This window comes from Nicotiana attenuata, unplaced genomic scaffold (assembly GCF_001879085.1).
Source record: "Nicotiana attenuata strain UT unplaced genomic scaffold, NIATTr2, whole genome shotgun sequence".
NCBI lineage: Eukaryota > Viridiplantae > Streptophyta > Magnoliopsida > Solanales > Solanaceae > Nicotiana > Nicotiana attenuata.
In genome coordinates, this window is record NW_017671119.1 from 215,066 (window position 1) to 235,916 (window position 20,851).

The window sequence follows — 20,851 nt, forward strand, 5'->3', positions numbered from 1 at the left end:
GATTGTTAACCCATATATTAATTATTTGCAGCTGCTTAAAAAGGAAAAAGATGTATTTGTTTAACAAATAAATGACTCACATGTACCTTTCTGTTATAAATAGAATTTTATTTATAGTGAATGTCTATATTTAGAGAGATTCTAGGGTTTATTACTTGGTGGCTAAGTCACCCTCTCCCTATAAATAGAGGGTTCTATTCCATTGTAATTCATCTCAAAATCAATAAGAATTCTCTCTCTACTTTTCTCTGCAATATTCTTCTTCTTCTTTTATTGTTCATAACACGTTATCAACACGAGACTCTAACCAATTGAGTAGAAGCTTTGGGAATGAGCATAATGATTGTCAATTATTCCATAAACTTCCTTCATGATTAAATTTTGGATTTAAGGTAAGTATTTTACTTTATTTTTCTTTTTTAAATTCTTGAAATTCTATAATTTGATTTTATATACAAGCAAAGACAATAAAATTTGATTATAACTTTAATGGAGTTAGTAAGAAATTATAACCACCTGAAGTGGTAAAATTTCTATGTCTTGCCATGATCAAAGTCATGTATGATCGTGGGCACAAGAAGTGAAAACCCGTCCCATTGAATTTGCTCCATTCTCATTCCCTTAAGAGAATGTGATAGCAGTATGTGATAAGTCTGAAAGAAGATAAAATTATTACTATGAATGTATCAATGGATGTGGACGTGGCAATAGACGAAATTATAATCGTCATCATTGTGGTAATGAGAACAATAAGGATTCTCTAAATAATTCTTCACTTTGTGAAAGTATTATTTGTTATCGATTTGACATGAGATATTATAAAGCACGTATAGATGATTATGGTCCATTCATGATGTGAATTTGACAACATCTGGTTTACAAATACATATTCATTCTTGGAAGAATATGAACGTGCTAGTGGTAGTGAATATACCACGCTCACCTCTAGAAGGAGGTTTGAGAGGAAATAAGAAAATAATATCATTATTATGGTATAAATGGTCATTGGTCACGTACTTATTGTACGCCAAAATATTTTGGCATTGTGATTATTAAAAGACAATGGTAATGCAAGAAACATATCTTGCAATAATTTTGACCATAACCATAATGGTATAACTTTCTCTTTAAAAGAGATATTCACCATATGGATGTTGATGAATATGTGGTACTACAAAATTAATTGAGAACTCTGCAAGAGCCAATTATACTATTTTGGAGAAACAAAATTGATTACCAGTAAGGTATTGTGTTGTAGTAAGTCTCAAAGAAACTTATTCAGTTTCCAAAGTATACGCGAAAGCGATTGATTATATTGAGACTATAAATAAAGGAAAGATTTAATATCTTCTATTACTACAACTTGTAGCGGGGTAATATGTATGTGAAAAGCTACCCGCTTTATTCTCTAGTTTGTACTACACAAACAAAAGAATGCCACAATAAAAGGAAGTTTATTGATATAAAAACCCATATCATAATAAACTTGGAGTTTATTGATAATTGCACACGTCATGGTGTAAATCTGAAGTTTATCAATATTGATAATTTATTCAGTTGGCATAATTGGTTTAGCCATGTTAATTCAAGTATGATGTGCAAAAATAAAAGAGAATTCACATGGGTAAATATTAAAGAACTAGAAAGTTCTTTACGAATTCTATTATGTTGCATGTTCTCATTAATTAATATACCAATTAAAATTGGGATTGAATCCAATGAATGCTGGAAATATCAAAGGTGAATATGGGCCCATTCACCTGCCATGTATACCACATAAGATGCATCTATGAGATGGTTACATGTGCGATTATTAATAACCCGCAACATGGTGTTTTGCGAGGTAACTTGCTCAATAATTTAATTTCGAGCATAATTTCCAGTTTTTCTATTCAAGAAGTTCATCTTGATAAGTTGGTTTACATCACAGTTGGTTTAGCAAAATGATTTATTAAGTGCCTCTATTTAATAGCTAAATAATTGCTTATGAGAACAAAGTTATCTATATCAGTTTGATATACGTTATATACAAAAGTATATTATTTTCTCCCCTCACAAGTGGTTCAAGGTCAGGAATCAAATAATTTCATCTTATTATTATTGATGTGCGATGTAGATTTTCATTAACACCATAATACACAAAGATGGGTTCCCAGAATTAAGGAAGAAAGTTAGTTTTTCTAACATGAGGGGGAGACAAGATACAACAGTTGAGAAAAAGTTACATGGAATGAATTATCATTTATACATCTAGATCCCCGAATAAAATAATATGAACTTGAAGTTCATAAAAGGATAATTCATGTGCAATTTATTGCAAAGCATGCCAGACGCATTTGCTGACCCAAAGAAAGTAACTATATTCTCATTGCAAATGCTCCTATTAGAATAAGTCCTAGAAGGACAAAGTCTATAGTACGCTTAAAGCATATAGACAAATCGGTTTCAAATAAACTTCTTGATAAAGAAGATGAGCAAATGATCAAAATGATCATAATAAAAGAGGCAAGTGATCTAGAAGATCACATGACATAACACTTCATAAAATCTCAAGAGAGATTCAGGTACCTGAAAATATGAATGAAGAGATTTCTATGTTATGTCTTTATGAAAAAATATTGAAACTGATATAAAATGTTTGTCGACGACATCTATGATAGCGTTAAATATATATATGAGGATCTTAAGTCTGGTGAAACAATTTCGAATAGAATTGGTTTCATATGAAAGACATGTAGTTTTGAATATGCATGTAGTTCAAACACTTGAAAGTATAAGTCAATGGTATGTGCAATCAGTTTTCGATATCTTATATGTCTAGCATGACATGAAAACTTGATATGCATCTAAAGTCTACTATATGGCTTATATGACTTAACAATCCTGAAGGATTTAAATTGCTTAAAGCATATAGAATTCATGGTCATGAAGTACTACATCCTCAATGCAATTTGTGCACAAATGTATCTTGCTATAACTATATGCATGATAATATGATAGCAAGAGTTTTCACCTCTATGTGAAGATATTGAACTGACGATTCCAACAAGATCATATGAAGACAATTCATCTCTATCAAGAATGATGATTTCAAGGTGCAATATATTCATTCGAGTTAATATGACTGATTTGTTTATCAAATATCTACCAAAGATCTTTTGAAGATGGTGCACAAGATTGGAATGCAAATGCTTAAGGATGTGAAGTGATTCTCTCATGAGGGGGAGTTAATACGCGTTGTACTCTTTTTCCCTTACAAGGTTTTGTCCCACTGGGTTTTCCTTGCAAGATTTTTAACGAGGCAACCAAAAGGCGTATTGTTAGATATGTGTACTCTTTTTCCTTTTCTAGAATTTTTTTCCCACTGGATTTTATTTTAGTTAAGGTTTTAACGAGACACATTATCTGTTGAATAGACATTCAAGGGGGAGTGTTATAAATAGAATTTTATTTATGGTGAATGTCTATATTTAGAGAGATTCTAGGGTTTATTACTTGGTGGCTAAGTCACCCTCTCCCTATAAATAGAGGGTTCTATTCCATTGTAATTCATCTCAAAATCAATAAGAATTTTCTCTCTCTACTTTTCTCTGCAATATTCTTCTTCTTTTATTGTTCATAACACTTTCCTTACTTTACTATATAATAATTCTTAAAATGTACTTCTTTGATAAATTATTTTATTATGTAAATACTTTTTATACTATCCAAAAGTTAAGCTAATTCTTGGTTAATTATAGATGGTACCATGTTGGAAGCAATCTAGAACTATTTTGAAAGCTTAATAATTTATCATGTACCCCGTTCTTTGCCTTTCTTATGAAAATGACGGTTTATGTACTACGTACCATGTATGCTAAACAAATGGCAAATACCTTATCATCTCCTAAATTTGACACGGATTTTTAGTAACAATCTTAAATTATTCGCGATCTTAATTATCCCCCTCAACTTTGCTTTTGAGAGCCAGTACCCCTGGGCGCTGATGTGACATGAGTGCGGGTGCACTCGCCTGCCACGTGAATTTTTCTGCATATGTAATATTTTTTTAAAAATAAAATATATTTTTACCTTTTTAAGTATGTTACTTTTTTAGATAATTTTTTTTAAATACAAGTTATAATAAAACTTCGATAGAACTATATTATTTAGGCTAAATTTTTTTATTTGTCTAAAATTAATAAGTTTAGTTAATCTTTTTTTTGAATTTGACTTGATAATAAAGATTTATACAATTAAAATAAATAGTCAAGGCATCTAAAAAGTTAAAAAAATACATAGTTCGAAATTAATTATTTTGGCTATAATTGTTTATATAGCTCCAAATTATGGTGCTCTAATTTTTTATTTTTTTTTACAGATTTACCTGAAAAAAGTAAAAATACACAGTTGAAATAAATAGTCATTGCATCAAAAGAAGAAATAAAAAGAGTGTACAATTGCAAAAAATAACTTACTCTATGGATACATTCTTTTATTATGAATAAAAAAATTTAACCTAAATAATGTAGTTCTATCCAAGTTTTATTATAAATTGTATTCAAAAAAATTTATCTAAAAGAGTAACATACTTAAAAGGTAAAAATATATTTTATTTTTTTAAAAAAAATACCACATATGCAGAAAAATCCAGTGGCAGGCGAGTGCACCCACACTCTATGCCACATCAGCGTCCATGGGTACTGGCTCTCAAAAGGCCAAATTGAGGGGGTAATTAAAACCACGAATAATTTAAGACTGTAACTAATAATTTGTGTCAAGTTTAGGAGGTGGTAAGGTATTTTGCCTAATCAACCATGTACTAAACTTTACTAGTAATAAATAAAAGTAGTTTCTTTTGGACAAAATAAAAAATAAAGAAGATTTTCAGTAAGATATTTTCCATAAGTATCTCTCTCATTATTAATATTTTTTTCAGGGCTCTCTCGTTATAACTTGCTTAATGTTATAAAATAAAGACCGTATACTAAAGACAAGTATAGAGAGAAATTGATATATTATTCGAATTCAAACTAATGTACATAATGAACTGAAAACTCTTCTATTTATAGAAGAAAGGAAGCTGCTGTGTAAGCTGCTACTGCAAGCTGCTGTGTAAGCTGCTACTACAACCTGCTGTGTATGCTACTGCAAGCTGCTGTGTAAGCTGCTACTACAAGCTGGTGTGTAAGCTGCTACTATACCAGATATGGATAATCTTATACTAAGAGTAATGTTTATCCATAACGGAGTACTGAAAGGATAAGCTCATTATACCCGGTATGGATAATCTTCTACCGGGGGTAGTGTTTATCCATAACGGAGTATCGAAAGGATAAGCTTATTATACCCGGTATGGATAATCTTCTACCGGAAGTAATATTTATCCACAATCGGGTACCGAAGTGATAAGCTTCTTCAGGAGGCTTATTTCCAATAGAGTACTAAATAGATAAACATATTCACGGCGGAGCCCCATATGGATAAACTTCTTCAGGAAGCTTATTTACAACGGAGTATGAACATCCATAATATAATATATTTATAACATTCCCCCTTGGATGTTCATTAAAAGATAGTGTGCCTCATTAAAACCTTACTAGAAAAATCCCCGTGGGAAAAAAATTCTAGTGAAGGAAAAAGAGTGCAAATATTTAGTAATACGCATTGCTAGGTGCCTCATTAAAAACCTTATAAGGAAAACCCTGTGGGAAAAAACCTTAGTAAGGAAAAAAGAGTGCATCGCGTATTTTACTCCCCCTGATGAAAATCTTGTTTCAAATATTTGAGTCTCTTCATTCTAATCTTGTATCTGCATAACCAGTACGATCTGCACCACCTTTGTTAGCATTAGCAAGATACATAAGTGCATAGCAATTGCACTGAGATAGAGTATTTTAGGACCAAGGTGTTCCTCATCCTCTTCTGGAGGTCGGAACGGATCCTTATTCACTTCAAGTGATCGAACACCCATTGGTGTACTTAGTGGGTGCGCTTTGTCCATGTAAAAGCGTTTAAAGACCCTTTCTGTATAGGCAAATTGATGGATAAAGATCTCGTCTGCTAAATATTTAATTTGCAGACCAAGATAAATTTTTATTTTTCCAAGATCTTTCATCTCAAATTATTTCTTAAGATATTCAATTGCCTTTGGAGCTCTTCTGGAGTTCCAACAAAATTTATGTCATCAACGTAAACAGCAAGTGTAACAAATTCTGATGACATTTTTTTTTATAAAAATACATGGACAAATAACATCATTTATGTAACTTTCTTTCAGCAAATATTCACTGAGGCGATTATATCACATGCGCCCAGATTGATTTAAACCGTACAATGATATTTATAATCTGATCGAGTACATTTCTCGAGACTTTGAACTATATGCTTCAGGCATTTTAAATCCTTCAGGGATCTTTATAGAGATTTAATCAAATGAGTCATATAGGTTATGACTTGCATTTAAATGGCATAACATCTTCAGGTGTCTGGACTACTGGTCCGATCCTCACAATATTTCACAGTATTGTGCACAATATTGTATCAAATATATCGTCGACGATCATTTTGTATTGGTTCCTAAGCGACATAACTTGTTAAGATCTCATCACTTTCTTTATTTTCAGGTACCTGAACTTCTTCTGGAGTTTCATGAAATGTTATGTCGTGGGCTCTTCTAGAGCTCATTTCCTCCTCATTATGATCATTTTGATCATTTGCTCCTATCATTTTTCAAGGATTGTTACCTTTGGAACCGATCGATTTACTACGCTTCATGCGTGCAGTAAACTTTATCCTTCAGGGACTTTAAATTTTAATAGGAGCATTTGCAGCTGAAATATGATATTTGATTTTGGATCAGCAAATGCTTCTGGCATTTGTCTTGAATTATCTTCTAAGTGAGGATCATATTAATGATAATTCGATTCATATAGCATATTTTTCAGTTGTTTATTCCATTCCCCAAATGTTAGAAAAACTAACATATATCCCCAATCTTCTTTGGGAAACATATCTTTGTGCATTGTGGTAGAGAAATTAATCATATACCACACATCAAAAGATAGTAAAATATTTGGTTTCTGATCCTAAACCAATTGTGAGGGGAGGACTTATCATATATTGTTGGTCTGATGCATATAAGTGTTGCTATATGCAATTTAGAAAATCTTAGACCAACACATGAAGCTTTGTTCTCATAAACAATAGTTTAGCCATTAATAGGAGGTATTCACTGCTAAACTAGCTTGTATATAAACCAGCATTATCAAGATGAACTGTCTTGATTTCATAATCTGAAAATTATGCTCTTAAGTGAGAAAAGCAATTTCAAATGCCAAACTGCAGGTTGACAATAAACATACATGTAACCATCTTATATATGCATCTATAAGTGGTTCACATGATAGGTGAATGGGCCCATATTCACCTTTTATATATTTCAGAATCAGGGGTCTTAGTCCCAACTTTAGCTGGTATAATCAATTTATTATGAGAACAAGCAACACAGGAGAATTCTTGAAGAATCTTCTAGTTCTTCAGTATATGCTTATCTGAATTCTCAAATAGCTCATTTAAAAATGGCAAATGAAAACTTCAAGTTTATCATGGCATGTGCTATCTCTTAGTAAACTTCTGGTTTACTATGACATAAACTTTTGCATTAGTAAACTTCTGATTTACTGTGGCTACTTTTGTATTAGTAAACTTCTGGTTTACCGTGATACATGATGTAGTACAAATCGAAGAATAAGGCGGGTAACTTCTCATATACATATTATTTTACCCCCTATGATTGTGGAAACATGAAGATTTTCAATCTTCCAATCATTTATAGTCTCAATATGATAGCCATTTATTTTAGTAAACTTCGGGTTTACTACAACATATGTTTTGACCATAATCATATAATATGAATGACATATTTGTAAATAAGCTCTTCGAGAGCCTTCATTTATTATCCACAATCTAATATTTATCGGACACTACTGGTGTCATGTGTCTTCTAGGCAAACAGTTAGCTCTTCAGGAGTTGTTGATACATTTTGTACTATCAAATATTGCTCAGACACTTCTGGTATCATAAGAGAAAATCACAATCAAATAAACAATTGTTTAAGCACAAGAAAACTCCTCTTCATAATATTTTCCTACTTCAGGAGGCAATTTCAATTGTATTACTTCTTCAGGAGCAAATTTAAAATACGAAATATTGAGTATATATTCTCTCAATTATATTACCTCTTCTGGAGGTGAATTGTAATATATTTACATCAAGAGCGCGTTCATATTTACCAGATTTATTAATATTGTCACATTCACTTCAGGGAATGGATTATTATTATCAAAAGTTCTCATCCTTCAGGAAAATCGAACATAATTATCTGAATGCGCATTAATCACATCAAATTGTGATGCCTCAACCTCTTTTAAAATATTTACTACTTCAGGAGCAAATCGAGGCGTGCATTTAATATAGAGAATATTTATGTAGCTTATCTTCAATTGTAACCATAGAAAGCCTAAATTATCACTTCTGGTGATCATAGGCATATACCACTTCTGGTGGTTAACAAAATATAATTACAATGAGATATACGAAATATAACCACTTCTGGTGGTTGTATATTTCTTGCAAACTCTGCTAGAGTTTAAGTTGATCTAATAATGTTATCCATATTCTTCAAAATGACATAAATAAGATATATTATAGTAAACATCATTATCAAATCATAATTTTTCTTTATGTACAACAATTACATAACCATACTATCTATTACAAACAACAAAAATTAAAATATTTACATTTCTACAGATTCACCACCGATCACATGACTTGTTTCTCCATCTGGGAGTGCAAGGTAATCAGCTACATCTAAATGCATGAAGTCTAAATTATCTTCAGAAATAAAATTTGCTTCAGCATTTTTCTCAGTCTTCTTTAGGGAGGCTTGATAAAGCTCAACCAGGTGCTTTGGCGTACGACAAGTACGTGACCAGTGCCCTTTTCCTCCACATCTATAGCATGCATTTTCTGCATTTGGTGCTTGCACCGCTTCATGCTTTTGTTCCTTCCTTTTCCACTGCTGGTGGTGAGGAGGGTTCTTTGGTGCATTATTATTACCATGATTAAAGTTTCTTCCCCGACCACGGCCATGACCACGACTGGGGCCACGACCTCTTCCACGCTTAGCTTGGTGGAAGTTCGTCTCATTCACTTCAGGGAATGGACAAGAACCAGTAGGTCGGCTTTCATGGTTTTTCATTAATAGCCCATTATGTTGCTCGGCTACAAGAAGATGTGAGATAAGTTCAGAATACTTTTTAAATCCCATCTCTCGATATTGCTGCTGCAGGAGCATATTCGAGGCATGAAAAGTGGTGAAAGTTTTCTCCAACATATCATGATCAGTAATATTATCACCACATAATTTCAATTGGGAAATAATTCTGAACATAGCAGAATTATACTCACTGATAGATTTAAAATCTTGTAGCCTTAAATGAGTCCAGTCATAACGTGCCTGTGGAAGAACGACCATCTTCAGGTGGTCATATCTATCTTTCAAATTATTCCACAGTATGACTGGATCTTTAATAGTAAGATATTCCATTTTCAGGCCCTCATCAAGGTGATGGCGTAGGAATATCATTGCTTTGGCACGGTCTTGGTTTGATGCCTGATTTTTATCCTTGATGGTGTCTGCTAGACCCATCGCATCAAGATGAATTTCAGCATCAAGCACCCAAGACATATAGCTTTTGCCCGATATATCCAGGGCTACAAATTCAAGTTTAGAAAGATTTGACATTATATAGAAAAAGAAAGTTCGTACCTCAGATACTTTCAAAGTATTTGCTCGAGATGGCAGAGTCTCGTGCTGATAACGTGTTATAAAATAAAGACTGTAAACTAAAGACAAGTATAGAGAGAAACTGATATATTATTCGAATTCAAACTGATGTACATAATGAACTGAAAACTCTTCTATTTATAGAAGAAAGGAAGCTGCTGTGTAAGCTGCTACTGCAAGCTGCTGTGTAAGCTGCTACTACAACCTGCTGTGTATGCTACTGCAAGCTGCTGTGTAAGCTGCTACTACAAGCTGGTGTGTAAGCTGCTACTATACCAGATATGGATAATCTTATACTAAGAGTAATGTTTATCCATAACGGAGTACTGAAAGGATAAGCTCATTATACCCGGTATGGATAATCTTCTACCGGGGGTAGTGTTTATCCATAACGGAGTATCGAAAGGATAAGCTTATTATACCCGGTATGGATAATCTTCTACCGGAAGTAATATTTATCCACAACCGGGTACCGAAGTGATAAGCTTCTTCAGGAGGCTTATTTCCAATAGAGTACTAAATAGATAAACATATTTACGGCGGAGCCCCATATGAATAAACTTCTTCAGGAAGCTTATTTACAACGGAGTATGAACCTCCATAATATAATATATTTATAACACTTAAAACCCTTCTTACCTAAAAAAAAACCTCAATTTCCACGCTGTTTCTTTTCTGGCCTAGTTGGGATCTTCGTCTTCGCATATATAAAGAGGGCAAGACCCCAAATTGAGTTGGTAATTCGTATAATTCTGCAGTTGTTGGTTTTGCTTCATAAGTTGTAAGTCTCTTCCCCCCTTTCCCCCACTCAGTTCCGCTGCATGAAACATCTTGTATATATTAAAAAAAAAATACATTTTTTATTTGTATGTGTAGATAGATGATGTAGTTTCGCTTCTCCATTTACTTTCATGAATTTTAGCTCGTGACTCTCTTAACTTTCTTGATATCTAATCTTTAAGTTTCTTTGTTTTTTACCCTTTTGTTCTGTACCGTTTTTTGTGTGTCAGCATGACTAACTGCATGAACATCCGCTTTCTAGTAGAATTAATCGTTGAGTTTGATTCTCCAAATAATTTAATGGATTAAAAAGGGTATTAAACTTCTGTAATGCCGTTGATTTAGTGCCTAGTGCTTCTCGGTTTGAAAGGTGGGTTTTTGAATTTTGGGTTTGATGAGGTTATGTAGGTTAAAAAGTTACTTTTCTTGAGAATTGACAGGAAACTGCAACGTCACCATCAATTGGTGGGATATGGCTTTTGTTACTGTTGGCATATCAATGATAAAAATTAAAATTTGGGTGTTTCTGAACTCATGATTCTTGAATTTTGTTTTGGGTTTATCAAGAGTTTATCACGTTTTCTTGTTCTTCTCAAAAACAAAACATTCCTCCCTAAGTCCCTGTCTTCCACATACTATACCTACCCGGAAAAAAAAGGTTGCTCCCAATTGATCTGTTGTCTTAGTAAATGCAAAACCAGGGAAAAACTGAATTATAATCTCTAAATTATTGCTCATTTTGACAAATTTCCTGAAGCGTTGTAGTCTTTTCTACTAGAATCTGAAAAATCCCTAAATTGCTGGTTAATGTAACAAAGACAAGTATGATTTGCTCCAATTTATTTGGATATTCTTTTGGGCAAGTTTCGTGGGTTAATATGTGGACATGTTGTGGATTAAATACTCTTAATATTGTTGTTATGCTGTCTTTGCAGAATATGGGCAATTTGTTGTGTTGTGTTCAAGTTGATCAATCCACAGTTGCAATTAAGGAGCAATTCGGCAAGTATCAGGATGTGCTTGAGCCAGGTTGCCACTGTGTGCCTTGGTTCCTTGGAAGCCAGTTGGCTGGTCATCTCTCCCTCAGAGTGCAGCAACTAGATGTGCGCTGCGAAACCAAGACAAAGGTCTAATTTTTCCTGTCTCTGATTTACTTTGGCTTGAAATAACTAAGTTAGCATCATATACGAATATCAAAGTTACTACGATTTACTTGTTACTTGTTGAATGGAAACAGTAGATGTAAGTTTGAAATTTATGAGTTATAGCTGATGCATTCATTGCAATAATATTCAGGACAATGTATTTGTCAATGTTGTCGCATCAATTCAGTATCGTGCCCTGGCGGACAAAGCAAATGATGCTTTCTACAAACTAAGTAACACTAAGGGTCAAATTCAGGCTTATGTTTTTGATGGTCGGTAACTGAGCTTTCACTTTATTTATATCTGATGATTTATTTCATGCATTGGTTTTTGTTCGTTTATGACCATCTAACTTAATATTGATACAATTAAATAAGATATGACAGATTTTTTGACTTGTCTGTGCTTTATTTCATCAGTCATAAGAGCAAGTGTTCCAAAACTCAATCTGGATAATGTCTTTGAGCAAAAAAATGAAATTGCTAAGGCTGTTGAGGAGGAACTTGAGAAAGTAAGTGAATTTCTTGATGAATTTTCATTGATATCATTGATGTGGATCATTAATTGGATCATATAAGTGCTTTCTTGCTCTTTTACAGGCTATGTCAGCTTATGGATATGAAATTGTTCAGACACTTATAGTTGATATAGTACCAGATGAGCATGTGAAGAGGGCTATGAATGAAATCAACGCTGGTATAAATAAATTCTTTTACTCTGATTAAGTCTACCTTACACGCTTACTGTTTCTCAAATGCTCTAATAGAAAGGAATATACATTCCAGTTGAGGGATTTTCCATGTACCATTATAGCGATCTTCTTGTGGATAAAAATATTTAAATATGGATCAAAACATTGCAGTTTTACTAATTGTAGTTACATCTATGTCTTCCAGCTTTTGTTCTGGATAATATTTGGTGTGTAGACAGAGACGGCAATTCGAGGATTTTAGTCTTTCCAAATGCAAAATTTTGACACTCTTGTTTAGTTTTCCTTATTATTTTCTTGTCCTAACTATCTTCCAACTCTACAGCTGCTCGGTTGAGGGTGGCTGCTAATGAGAAGGCAGAAGCTGAGAAGATTTTGCAAATTAAGAGGGCTGAAGGGGAGGCCGAGTCTAAGTATCTCGCAGGCTTAGGTATTGCACGACAACGTCAAGCAATTGTGGATGGTCTGCGAGACAGTGTGCTAGGATTTTCAGTCAATGTGCCAGGAACTACTGCTAAGGATGTTATGGACATGGTCCTCGTAACCCAATACTTCGACACCATGAAAGAAATTGGTGCTTCCAGCAAATCATCTGCTGTCTTCATCCCCCACGGGCCTGGTGCTGTAAGAGAGGTGGCACAGCAGATCCGTGATGGACTTCTTCAGGCTTCTGTTGAGCGTTGAATACTTATTGCTCATGAATGTTAAACGGGTTTCACATCAAGCAAGCTTTTGTTATTTTGAGTCTTTTCTTTCTTAAATATGGAAATATGTGGTGACTTTGATTTTGTTAGAGATTGGTGAATCCCAATACTATCTATGTTTATAATCGGATTGTGAGGTTTTGAATATTTACAGAAGAAATTTTTAAAGAATTTTCAAGAAGTTCTACAGCAGCACATACTTTTGCAGCTACCATGATCCGATACTCTTTGGCAGAAGTAACTCATTTTCAAAAATTTTGGTTGCCCAAATTCTGTCTTTCATATCATAGCACCAGAACACTCATCTGTAAGAGCCCCATGCAATATTTACATGGCACATTGCTTGGTATTTTTATTTTGACTCACCTTAGTTAGGTATTTTGATTTACAATCAGGCATCCTTGTGAATTTGACGTCTTAGGTTCTACTTACTAATCCTTGACTTTGGATCATATTTTGATTAATGTGAGAGGAGATGAATTTCCTCCCAAAATACTAGGAATGGCTCGAAATCTGTAATGCCTGTTGTTACTTCTACAATGGAGTAATTCTTTTGAAAAGTAGAGACACTGATATAAATAGCACACCAAAAAAGACAAAAGTTGCTAACTTGTGGCCTTCAAATTCAAGCTATGTAGAGTCTTTCTACTTCAAAACATCTGGCAGTTAGTATCATATAAACCATAAGCTACATTGTGGGAGGGTTCTAAACATTACTGATGTCTCTCTTAGGTTTTCTTCCTCTTTAACCATGTAAAGTTAGTCTCGTAGTCTTAGGTATCACCCAATGAAGCCCAAAATAATTAAACACACACCAAATCTCAGAGGCTGTAGAGCAATGAAAAAAAGAGATGAGTCAGGATTTCTGTCATATTTTTCACACATATGTGCTATATGATTCCCCTATTGCATAAATACGATTCCCCTAAAGCAATCCATCCGAAACAAGCAACTTTGAGGAGGGATTCTAGTTCTCGAGGAGAGAAACCTTGGCATGTAGTATTACCATTAGCAACTAGTTTCCAGTACACCTTTTATAGCGTCAACCATTTTCATGCTTAAGAGTTTATTATCTTCAAACATGCAGTTTATAACAAGTACAGAGTGATTCTAGAATGTGGGACTTTGTTTGCATTAATAGGTCATATATAGGAAATCCTCGAAGATAATATGCCCCTGAGAGAGACTGTTGCTGTCTTTGTTGTGACTTGTGACTCAGACCTTAAGGGAGAGTGAAACCCCCAGTGAAGCAGTGCTTATGGCATCCATGACATTCATCTCTGCTCCAATTGTCAGACACAGTCTTGAGAGAAGATCGTGTTGAAAAAGAGTAGCCAAACTGCCATCACTTGCAACTCGAGCTTTAATCAGCATAAAAGGAAACGGGGAATGCTGGGCTCCCAGGGTAACAGTCGTTTGTTTGCTGGAGAATTGATACATTAGCTCCGCTGCAATCCCTGTGTGTGTTAAGGGTAGAATTTGACGGTAAGCAAGAGCTCTCAAAGTGTCAGCTTTATCGCTCCTGCATCAGAACATTGAGCATTCTTGCAACAGAAATGCTAGTACTAAATCTATATTGAAAATTCACCCTACTTTATTTATCAAAATGTGATTCAAATTTCTAAAAAAAAAAAAAGAAATTAAATCCTGCTGGAGAAGATTTACAAGGTGAGTGAAGCAGTGAGAATGTTAGTATTGAAGCTCAAACCAGCATCGCATTTGGCCACTGTATCAGTTGCTGCGTCAAGTGAGATATCTGTTCCAGTGTTGAAAAAACCATTTCCAATGACACCAGAAAAACTTATCAGGGGGCTTTTTGTCAAACTAATGCCTGCTGTATACCCAAAATAATCACGCAAGTACTGCATTTCCACCTGTTAATACATATATAGGCATAAGAAAGGTAACAGAATTGTAATGTCAAAGAAAGGAAAGAAATTCTCACCTTATTAGACCTCTGATATGGTAAATAGAACTTGAGAAGTGCCCTTATTTCCTGTCTAGGTACGCTGGCTCTAACTACAGTAATCGCAGAATGATCATACAGTAACTTTGAGAAAGCAGAATATAAGGAAATTGAAGAAATAACAATAGATACCTCCACTGCTGAGGTTTAAGCTCCAATCTAACCAATTGAAGTGATAGCAAATTGGCGGCTGCATGTTATAATCTCCATACAGAAGATCTGATATAAACAAGTAACATTATCAGATCCTCAATAAAATATACAAAGGTACAGATTCCATTAATTTACCTCACCAACACATGCCTATATATACAGAGAGGAAAGACAACTATATTCTAATTAAACGATTTCCAGCAGTCAAGCGTAACAAAAATCAAAAGCGGGAGAAATAAATGATAGTAAGTACCTGTTGCATCTTTGCCAATATCAGAATAGATCCCTGGCTGCTTGCTCATTTTTTCCCCTGGCCCAAAAATTGAGATCCTGAACTGTTAATTGATCCTTCCTTTTTAAAATTATATTTGAATTTGATATCTGCAAGCAAGGTAATAACAAGACAAAAACGAAGCTTCCTTTTGAATCGAGATTTCATGCTGAGGAAGCTTCCATAGGAATGATGGTACAACAGAGAAGATTTTTGCAAAATTTCACATAAATGACATTTCATGGTGACGAGGAGGAGCAAATATTGAGCTTTTCGTTACAAAAAAGTGTAAAAATTCTTCAAACAATGTGCATTTTGACTTCCATAATAACCTCTAGAAACATTTTAAGACTTTTGCTTAATCTCTTTGCTTTGGCACTTCTCTGAATTCACATTATTAGATTTCCTGCATATTTCTGCAGATCGATGAATGTTTAATTTATGGCAGTAAAGACGAACAGTAAGCACCTAGAATAACTTCCTTGAGAAGAACTGATGGAATCACATACAGCAGAAAGTGTTATTACACTGTATTTGTAAAATAATTATTCTGGAAATATAAATGAATATAAACAGAAATTAACATAAACAGAAATGACAGAAAACCAATTCGAGCCCACTGAATTCACAGTATTTCCTTAAGGAATTTAATCCCCTCCTAGTACCCAAGGTTATGGATTATTTCCTCCCAGGATAGAACGAATTACACACTGGTGTAGTGGTACTTCAAACCCCAGTATTTTAGCGAACACAAAGTTAGGTAGCAAATCATACTTGCTTTTGCTTTGTTTGATGCTAAAAGTATGCAGAAGAAGGAGAAGAAACTCAGAAAATCGTAGTGAAATTCTGAGCAGAATAGTGTTGTATTTATAGCCAAAGTTGGGCTGAAATCTGAAGAGGTGCAACTCTTCAGAATGGCTGTTTCTGCAAAAATGTCATTACATAAATGGCTATTTACTCAACAATAAAGAGGGAAAATAAAGAGAGAAAATTGAAGGGTAGTTAATTTTCTGTTACCAAAACAGAAAAAACGGATTGGAGGATTTAATATTAATAACATTTCTGTTAATATATTACTATTAACAAATAAATTTGGTCCAAAAAGCTAATCAATCAATCATTTGAACAAATCCGAATCCGAAGCCGAATCCAAATCCGAATCCGAATCTGAAGCCGAAGCCGAAGTCGAAGCCGAGCCGAGCGAGCGTCGGCGGAGACGGCGCGAGGCTTGCCTTCTTCTCAACACTTTAAGAGCTAGAAGAAGAGCAATTGCTTATATACCCATAAAAAACCTCTTCCTCTTCCAATATGGGACAATGTCCATTTACCAAGGGGGGAAACTTAAAATTTCACTCAAAAATTTCATTTCTCTCCATTTCCCATTCACCCTCTTTTATGTATTTAATATATTAAATACAAAAAAAATCCAAAAATCCCGCACATGAATGGGGAATGGCTATATCACGGAAGTATGCATGAAAAACTGTGTGATTCGCAAGTAAGGATTAATTGCATCTAGATAAGTAGGTTTCCCTTTGAACTTTCCGTAGTGAACTTATGTCGGATATACTCGATCAATCGGTAGATTTGATATCTTTGAACCGTCGAACTTTGGTGTATACCTAGACAACCACAAGTCACACAACCAACCCTTAACCGTCTTTGGTTCTCATTGTTGTGTTCGTTTCAGCCATGAACACCGCCTGGTTTCATAAGTGCGTAGAGAACTGGCCTTACAAAGTTCTCCTTGAAGCGGCTAACACTTCACACTTACATAGGTGATTCCTAAATGTGTCATCCCGTAGATACACTATTTGATATACCCCGTATCAAATTTAGAAATCATTAAAAAGCCTTAATGCTTTATCCTTGGTACTGAACATTGTCTCACGAGAATGGACCAAAAGTTTAGTTGACAATGTTGAACCGTCATTAATGACTTTGTTTGATCTCCTTGAACCTAGATCTTGGGATCTCGAGTCTTCTAGGTAGAGTTACCGCCACTATGACTTGTTCTCTGCCACAGTCCCATTCCCCTTGATGACTTCTCAACTACCTCTCTAGTTAGGCCTTTTGTAAGTGGATCCGCCACATTATCACTTAACTTTACATAGTCAATCGTGATAATTCCTCTAGAGAGTAATTGTCAAATGGTTTTATGTCTTCGTCGTATATGACGAGATTTACCGTTATATATAATGCTCCCAGCCCTTCCAATTGCCGCTTGACTATCACAATGTATGCAAATTGATGCTAACGGTTTGGGCCAAAATGGAATATCTTCCAAGAAATTCCGGAGCCATTCAGCTTCTTCACCAGCTTTATCTAAGGCTATGACTTCAGCCTCCATTGTAGAGCGGGCAATACAAGTTTGTTTGGACGACTTCCAAGATACCGCTCCTCCACCGATAGTGAATACATATCCACTTGTGGACTTGAAATCAGTTGATCCGGTGATCCAATTTACATCACAGTATCCCTCAATGACCGCAGGATATTTACTGTAGTGCAAAGTAAAGTCCTGGGTATGTACTAAATACCCCAAAACTCATTTCATGGCCATCCAATGAGATTGACCTGGATTGCTCGTATATCGACTCAATTTACTTATAGCACAAGCTATATCTAGTCGTGTACAATCATGATATACATTAAGCAACCCAACACACGAGCATAATCCAATTGTGATATGCTTTGGCCTTTGTTCTTTGCTAATGCAAGATTCACATCAATTGGAGTCTTTGCAACTTTAAAGCCCAAGTGCTTGAATTTTTCAAGTACTGTCTTAATATAATGAGATTGTGACAATGCCAGTCCTTGAGAAGTCTTATGGATCTTAATTCCCAGAATTAAATCAGTAACTCCCAAGTCTTTCATATCAAACTTGCTAGTTAGCATACGCTTAGTAGCATTTATGTTGGCAATGTCATTACTCATTATGAGCATATCATCCACATATAAGCAAACAATGACTATGTGATTTGAAACATTTTTAATGTACACACATTTATCATATTCATTTATCTTAAATCCATTTGACAACATTGTTTGGTCAAATTTCGCATGCCATTGTTTGGGTGCTTGTTTTAATCAGTAAAGGGAATTAACAAGTATACAGACCTTCTTTTCTTTACCTGGAACCACAAACTCTTCAGGTTGTTCCATGTAGATTTCTTCCTCCAACTCTCCATTTAAGAAGGCCGTCTTAACATCCATTTGATGAATTTCAAGATCATAAACTGCAGCTAACGCTACTAACGTTCGTATGGACGTAATTATTGTAACTGGAGAGTATGTATCAAAATAGTCAAGACCTACTCGTTGTCTATACTCTTTGACCACAAGTCTTGCCTTATATTTGTCAATAGTGCCATCATTTTTTATTTTCCTCTTAAAGATCCATTTAGAACCCAACGGTTTATTTCCAGGAGGAAGATCAACCAATTCCCATGTATGGTTGTTCAATATGGATTCTATTTCACTATTGACTGCCTCTTTCCATAACTATGATTCCGAAGAAGGCACAGCTTCTTTAAATGTTTGAGGCTCATTTTCCAATAAGAAAGTCACAAAATCTGGTCCAAATGAAGTAGACGTTCTTTGACGTTTACTACGTCTTGGATCCTCCTGGTTAAGTGTACTTTCTTTTGTTTCTTCCCGAGGTCGTTTAGATCCTTCACCAATCGACTCACATTCCTCTTTATACGGATATATATTTTCAAAGAACTCAGCATTATCTGATTCTATAACCATATTATTATGAATGTTGGGATTTTCTGATTTATGAACCAGAAATCGATATGCTTTACTATTAGTCGCATATCCTATGAAAACACAATCAATGGTTTTCGGTCCTATTTTTACCCTTTTGGGTTTAGGAACTTGCACTTTTACCAAACACCCCCACACTTTAAAATAATTCAAGTTGGGCTTCCTTCCTTTCCATTTTCCATATGGAATGGATTGTGTTTTGCTATGGGGTACTCGATTTAGTATTCGGCTAGCCGTAAGAACGGCTTCCACCCACAAGTTCTGTGGCAAACCAGAACTTATCAATAATGCGTTCATCATCTCCTTTAATGAACGATTCTTTCTTTCTGCAATCCCATTGGATTGGGGCGTGTAAGGGGCCGTTGTTTGATGAATAATTCATATTCTAAACATATTTGTTCAAAAGGAGATTCATATTCACCACCTCTATCACTTCTTATCATTTTGATTTTCTTGTTAAGTTGCATTTCAACTTCATTTTTGTATTGCTTGAATGCGTATTGCTTCATCTTTACTATTAAGTAAGTAAACATAGCAATATCGAGTACTATCGTCAATAAAATTTATGAAATACTTCTTTCCACCGCGAGATGGTATTGACTTCATGTCACAAATACCTGTGTGAACTAAGTCTAAAGGATTTGAATTCCTTTCAACCGACTTATAAGGATGTTTAACATACTTAGATTCCACACATACTTGACATTTTGATTTGTCACATTCAAACTTAGGCAATACTTCCAAATTAATCATTTTCCGTAAGGTTTTATAATTGACATGACCCAAACATATATGCCCTAATTCATTTGACTCAAGTAAGTAAGACGAAGCTGAAATTTTATTATTATTTTCAACAACCATTACATTCAGCTTGAAAAGGCCCTCAGTGAAGTAACCTTTTCCTACAAACATTTTATTCTTACTTATTACAATCTTATCGGAAACAAAAACACATTTAAAACCATTCTTAACAAGAAGTCCAGTAGAGACTAAATTCTTCCTAATCTCGGGAACATGAAGGACGTTGTTCAAAGTCACCACTTTGCCGGAAGTCATTTTGAGAAATATCTTCCCCACATCCTTCAATCTTGGCCTTTGAAGCATTTTCCATAGAAATCGTCTCATCGGGTCCAACAGGAGCATAAGTAGCAAAAGCTTCTCTAATAGCACAAACATGACGAGTGGCTCCAGAATCAATCCACCACTCTTTAGGATTGCCCACCAAGTTGCATTCGGAAAGCGTGTCACATAAGTCATCAACATCACCATGCTTTTCAATCATGTTTGCTTGACCCTTCTTCTTGTCTTTCTTCGGAGCACGACACTCCGTAGATTTGTGTCCGGCTTTTCCACAGTTGTAGCAATTTACACTGAACCACTTCTTACTTGGGTTGTATTTTGTTCTAGAAGCCTTCTTCCTCTTTTTGTTCTCTTCAACAATATTTGCTCCCATTATTGTTGAGTTTCCACGGCCTCTCTTTTCAGCAGCTTTGTTGTCCTCTTCAATTCTCAACCGAAC

General features: G+C 34.7%; 2 protein-coding genes across 4 annotated transcripts; one reads left to right on the plus strand and one right to left on the minus strand.

The window, feature by feature from the left end:
- The first annotated feature begins 10,499 nt into the window (after positions 1–10,499).
- LOC109206042 (hypersensitive-induced response protein 1) lies at positions 10,500–13,382 on the plus strand. Of its 3 annotated transcripts, none has more exons than XM_019368808.1 (6): positions 10,500–10,614; positions 11,549–11,740; positions 11,910–12,030; positions 12,178–12,269; positions 12,358–12,454; positions 12,793–13,382. In XM_019368808.1, exons 2-6 carry the CDS (start codon positions 11,552–11,554, stop codon positions 13,149–13,151), a joined length of 858 nt encoding a protein of 285 aa, XP_019224353.1. In that variant the 5' UTR covers positions 10,500–10,614; positions 11,549–11,551; the 3' UTR covers positions 13,152–13,382. The 3 variants fall into 3 exon arrangements, with proteins under 3 accessions (XP_019224353.1, XP_019224355.1, XP_019224356.1); XM_019368810.1 differs by lacking the exon at positions 10,500–10,614 and adding an exon at positions 11,163–11,271; XM_019368811.1 differs by lacking the exon at positions 10,500–10,614 and adding an exon at positions 11,328–11,435.
- A 628-nt stretch (positions 13,383–14,010) lies between these two features.
- Positions 14,011–15,652, minus strand: LOC109206035 (mitochondrial outer membrane protein porin of 36 kDa-like). Its single transcript, XM_019368800.1, has 5 exons — positions 15,544–15,652; positions 15,270–15,356; positions 15,117–15,190; positions 14,837–15,045; positions 14,011–14,693 (listed from the first exon to the last, which is right to left on the minus strand). The coding sequence occupies exons 1-5, from the start codon at positions 15,590–15,592 to the stop codon at positions 14,387–14,389; spliced, it is 726 nt and encodes a 241-aa protein (XP_019224345.1). The 5' UTR covers positions 15,593–15,652; the 3' UTR covers positions 14,011–14,386.
- Between the last annotated feature and the right edge of the window lie 5,199 nt (positions 15,653–20,851).

Excerpts from the sequence above, each read along its gene's own strand:
- LOC109206042 (XM_019368808.1), top strand. The coding sequence starts at position 11,552 with ATGGGCAATTTGTTGTGTTGTGTTCAAGTTGATCAATCCACAGTTGCA. Across the intron at positions 11,741-11,909 it reads GCTGCGAAACCAAGACAAAG|GACAATGTATTTGTCAATGT; the intron begins GTCTAATTTTTC and ends AATAATATTCAG. Across the intron at positions 12,270-12,357 it reads TTGAGGAGGAACTTGAGAAA|GCTATGTCAGCTTATGGATA; the intron begins GTAAGTGAATTT and ends GCTCTTTTACAG.
- LOC109206035 (XM_019368800.1), bottom strand. The coding sequence starts at position 15,592 with ATGAGCAAGCAGCCAGGGATCTATTCTGATATTGGCAAAGATGCAACA. Across the intron at positions 15,357-15,543 it reads TATTGGCAAAGATGCAACAG|ATCTTCTGTATGGAGATTAT; the intron begins GTACTTACTATC and ends TGTTTATATCAG. Across the intron at positions 15,046-15,116 it reads CATATCAGAGGTCTAATAAG|GTGGAAATGCAGTACTTGCG; the intron begins GTGAGAATTTCT and ends ATGTATTAACAG.